Raw genomic sequence first — 5207 nt, 5'->3', positions numbered from 1 at the left:
ACCATCCCCTGTCAGGCTGCCTGTGCACTCTTCATTTCTGAATAGCAATTCTCAGGATGTTAATGTCAAAGTTTGCTTAATAATTTTTGTCTGTGTAACCTGTTACACTGAAGGCAAAGTACTCATTTTGCTCCCCAATGTTTTCCTGTACCTGAGCAGTGTCATGTCTAGCACTGTGTATGTGACATTTGGGAGTACTTACTAAACTCAGTATTTTCAATGGATATTTATCAAAGTTCCAGAGATATCTCAAATGCAGTGTGTTCAACATAGCTTCCACCATCTTATCACATAAATAATATTCTTTCTTTGTCACCATCTCATTGAACAACACACCATTGACTTGACTTCACAAACCAGAAACTTGAGCATCAACTATGAAACCACTCTGGTCACCAAGCCATAAACAATTATTAGGTATGCTCATAGATCCTAAATATTCTCATACCCCTTATCATATTTCAGTTCTCACAGGCACCATCTGTTCTTAGTTGTGCTTTTGCTATAGTTTCTAAACTGTTCTCTTACAGATTTATAAAGAATTTAAAATGCCACGAAGAAATGCTAATGATAGAATGGTACAAAACAATGTAAAATGAAAAGTTTATATATGCACTAAGGTCATGTCTTCATGGCATGGACAGACTCTAATAAATAAACATTTGGAATAGAGGGATTATATATCTTTTAATTCCAACATCTTTAATGGGCTTGCAGTAAGTCACTAATGGGAAAAAATAATAAAAGTGGGGGAAGGCTCAGCATCATAGTTTTAGATGTTCCTCAGGTCACCTCTAGGAATGAAAAAAGTCCAATTTCATTGTGTCCTGTATTTTGATATAATGACCAATTGACAGAATAAACTAAACAATAGTCATGATTCCAAAATTTTAGGTAGACACGTGTCTAAATGGGTGGACATGTGCCTAATGCATTAGAAAGCCTCTTGAGTTCTTTAATAATCAGGTATCATAAAAGACCATGAAGTTATGGCATTATTATTCAACTTGTAAGTTGTTGCACACATGGGAAGTAGCATTACTCTTCTGACCTTAAAATATTCTTGCTGATCAAACCCAAGGGTTTTACTACATTTTCAGGGAACACCACTTCTTCATCCTGCTTCGGATCTGCTGGGTCTTTACACTGTAGATGATTGGATTCATCAGGGGTGGAAAGAGAATATAGATGTTGCCCATGAGGACATGAACCGAAGGGGAGAGATGCTTTCCAAAGCGGTGCACCATGGTGAGGCCAATGATGGGGATGTAAAAGACCAGGACAGCACAGATGTGGGACACACAGGTCTGCAAGGACTTGAGCCTCTCCTTGTGGGATGCAATTGCCAGCACTGTGTGCAAGATGAAAACGTAGGAGATGAGAATAAGCACAGCGTCTAACAACAAGGTACAGATCACCAGAGCCAGGGCATAGAGGCTGTTGAAGCGGATGTCAGAGCAGGCGAGCCGGAGCAGGTCCTGGTGCAGGCAGAAAGAGTGGGAGAGGATGTGAGGGCGGCAGTAACGGAAGAACTTCAGGCGAATGATGACAGGGAGAATGGACAAAGCTGCCCTCATCAAAATGGCCACCATGAAATGAATGACTCTACTGTTAGTCAGGAGGGTTGTGTATCTCAGAGGATTGCAGATTGCAGTGAAGCGATCAAAGGCCATGGCAAGAAGGACCCCAGACTCTATGGAGGACAGACCATGGATAAAGTAAGTTTGGGCAATGCAAGCATCTTGACTAACTTCTTGGTTGAGCCCCCACAGGACCCCCAGCACCGTGTGCACTGTGGACAGCCCCATGCACAGGTCAGTGAGAGCCAGCATGGCCAGAAAGTAGAACATGGGCTGGTGCAGACTGGGTTCTGTCCGGATCACATGCAGCACCATGCAGTTTCCCAGGAAAACCATGGCATAGATGGAGGAGAAGGGAATGGAAAACCAGGGATAGTAGTGGTCCAGGCCAGGGAACCCCGTGAGAATGAATATTGAGGTATTGATAATGGAAGCAGAAGAAGCAGGCATGATTATTTGAAGGTAATGTTCAAGATGAGATCAATATTTACTGACAGTTTTGTCAAAGTGTCTGCTGTGTGGGAGCAGTTGAGTCTAACACAGGTCCTCACACTGTAGCACAGGTCCTCTACAGTACAGGACGGTCTCACAGGGAAGCTCCTTGGTATTAGGTCTCAGGTTATGGGAGCAAATCAATGTCCTGACCGTTGTGGGCAAATCAGATCATGCCCTTCATTTTCTTTTAGTCCCTCTGAGCTGCTGGCAGGACACACAGCAAGTGACAGTGGCAAAGCCATTGACAGCATAAGGCTGCTCCTGTTCTGCTGTCCCGAGGAAGCCTCTGCATGCTGTCCTGTGGCCAGTGCTTGTGGCACAAGGAGTCAGAAGGCTCCGGTTTATGAGGAAGGAATGAGAGGATTGTGTGGGCCGGGTGGACCCAGGCTCCTGGGAGGCACTCTTCCCTCTTGGTGGCTGATGCAAGTGGAAGATTCCACCTGGTCACTGCAGGCTAGTGGCTCCCTGGGATTGAGAGGACTGGGTAAATGGCAGAATTTTCCAGATCTTTGTCAGGGAGAGAGATTCACTGGGTCGACTGAAAATTCAATACCTACTCTGAAGGAGATGGAACGAGGTAAACAGTCAAGGAGAAAGGGTGTATCAGTATACCAAATAATTTTGAGTTTCCATATCTATCTGAATCAATAAAAATGTTTATATAAGGCTTATTTATTTCTTCCCCAAATTTCACCTTTATTTTTCACTGAATCCTTAGTAAACATTTCTCCATTTTCTGAGCCCCTCAGAAAGGATAACAATTGTGAAATATACCTAGAGGACTCTGTATAACATAGACCAATGATTTTGAGGAAAAAGACTGCTTCAACCTTATCCCAATTGAGGGAAAGGAATACTCTTTGGTCCAGCTGCCTCAGAATTCCTGTCTCATCTAAGGACAACAGGGACCACCATTCAAAGATTGTGCATTCTAAGCCAGAGAGGGAAAAAAAAGGAGCCTGGTGGTGGTAGAGGAGGAGGAAGACCACTGTGGAAATCCTTGTGGAGGTCACCTCTCTGAGAAACAGACCCAGTAAAATCTCAGAAGCACTAAGATGTAGTTAGAAGATTATTGTATGCTTGCCTTCTCCATCTAAGGTCCCTTATCAGCAACCCAACCGTGGTCCAATAAAATAACAATTGATCACAGCTAAAAGATCCGTAAAATACAGATTTTCTCTGAGGAGGAATACATTGGAAAAATTAACGTCACAAGGGGTATGAAGAATGGGGACAACAGCTTCCCTATAGCTACGATAAACACAGCTCAGCTTCTAGCTGCTACAAACCTTCAGTTTGTAAAACACACATTACCTGCGAAATACAATCAAGAGAAGTACAATAAAAATAGGTATGCCTGTATATTGGTCTATATTATCCTTTTCTTGTAATGTCTTTGTCTGGCTTTGGTAGGAGGGTAATGCCGTTTCATAGAATAAGTAATAAAGTGTGCCCTCCTCTTCAGTGTTTGAAGAGTTTGAAAGGATTGGGCAGTATAATTTTTAAGAGTATCAAATTCAGTTTCAAACTGACCTCATTACAAATCCCAGTTGTGCCACTTTCTAACAATGTGATCAGTTACTAAATATCTCTAAGCTTCAGTTTTCACCTAAGAATAAAAAGTATTAGATTTTCATTATTTGAAAAATATAAGAAATATTTATAAATTACTTAGTATATTTTTGCCATTTATTTAATTGCTCAATAATTGATTAGTTGTCAGAATTTTGTCATGCAATTTATGTGACAGGCAATTCAGAAATATACCACTCATTATTTAATTTGTCACCTCAAAATTTATTCCTAATTTTTTATATTCCAAGCACAGAGAATGGAGCAATGGCCATGTTCTTAATATATCTTCTCTAACCCTTCTGTTCCATCTAATTAAAATTAAAAAATATATATTTATGTTGAATGTTTTCTCTGTCCATTTAAGCACAATTTGGGTCATTAGTCAACTAAATATGCTTAATTGAGTTTTAAAATAATTGCTTTTTAAATAATTTTTTAAAAAATTTCCAACAAACAAATATGTCTTCAGTCACCTTACATACTTGCTTTTCTGAGTTTAGTTATTATCCTCAGCTTTCTAATATTTTATGCCTAAGAATGCTTCATGGCTCTTACCATATGAAATTTCACACTTGTCCTGTGCCCATATGAAAGTGGAGGAAAGGAGAAGTATAAAAGTTTTGCAAAGCAACTGTTATTTTTTGGGGGAAGATAGCCAGTTTGTCTCAGACTAAAGAGAGCTAAGTATTATCCTCTTGTCTGGTACTTCTGTAGAGCTCCTTTCTGCTCTCATTCTCTATCTGCTTTCTTACAAAGGGTGGCTCATGGCACACCTTCCTGAAGGAAAACTCAAAAAGTCTCAGCAATTTCCTCACTTGGTGAGTTTAGGTAGCTTTTATCAGTGTGCCTTGGGCTCCTTTTGGTACTTTTTTAATGTATTCAGAGACAAAGAGAATATATGCTAATTCTTAATCTACCTGGAGGGAATTATCTGAAAACTTTTTGCAATATACCTTTGAGGGAAATCTAAATATCTGCACCATGTAGGTCTACTGTTCTTGTTATAGAGATTTGGGAAGGGAATTTTTATTTCCATACACTGACTTCAATTACAGAATGACTATTATTACATTGTGTTTTCTTATATCTGTCTATCTATCATCTATCTATCTATCTATCTACCAAACAGATCCTTCTGTTCCTCACATGAATCTCACTTCTCTGCCTCCCATTTTCAGTTTCAATAATGACTAATCACCCCAGATCAGAGTCCATGACATGGAAGTGTGCTTTGCTATTGGGTGATTTCCAGTTATAATCAACTATTTGAGCCATGAATATTGTTCCAATGGTCTCCCCATTATCCAGCTATTTGACTGTAGAAAATTAGTTTCTGAGACTTTTTCTGCATGGCTAAGCAGACACTTAGCTATTGGACCAACAATGAGGCCCTTACGGCAGCAAGGGACCATTCTATGGACAGGATTCTGTAATTCAGGGTGGTGTGCTGATAGGAACATACACCCGCATTAGCATGACTGCTACAACTTTTGCATTTGAAGTAGTTGAACTGAGCTTACCTATTTAAACTGCTATGAGCCTTGTGAAGGAGCAATC

At 40.1% G+C, this 5207-nt stretch overlaps 1 protein-coding gene across 1 annotated transcript; it reads right to left on the bottom strand.

The window, feature by feature from the left end:
• Window positions 1–1088: 1088 nt before the first annotated feature.
• On the bottom strand, window positions 1089–2030 carry LOC121039487 (olfactory receptor 51V1-like). Its single transcript, XM_040489731.1, has one exon. It carries the CDS (start codon window positions 2028–2030, stop codon window positions 1089–1091), a length of 942 nt encoding a protein of 313 aa, XP_040345665.1.
• Window positions 2031–5207: the final 3177 nt, after the last annotated feature.

Source organism: Herpailurus yagouaroundi, unplaced genomic scaffold (genome assembly GCF_014898765.1).
Source record: "Herpailurus yagouaroundi ecotype Mexico unplaced genomic scaffold, PumYag 180, whole genome shotgun sequence".
NCBI lineage: Eukaryota > Metazoa > Chordata > Mammalia > Carnivora > Felidae > Herpailurus > Herpailurus yagouaroundi.
The sequence above is the reverse complement of the archived record's forward strand: the minus strand, read 5'-3'. Positions and strand labels throughout refer to the sequence as shown.

Coding starts and splice junctions, on each gene's coding strand:
- LOC121039487 (XM_040489731.1), bottom strand. CDS start 2,030: ATGCCTGCTTCTTCTGCTTCCATTATCAATACCTCAATATTCATTCTC.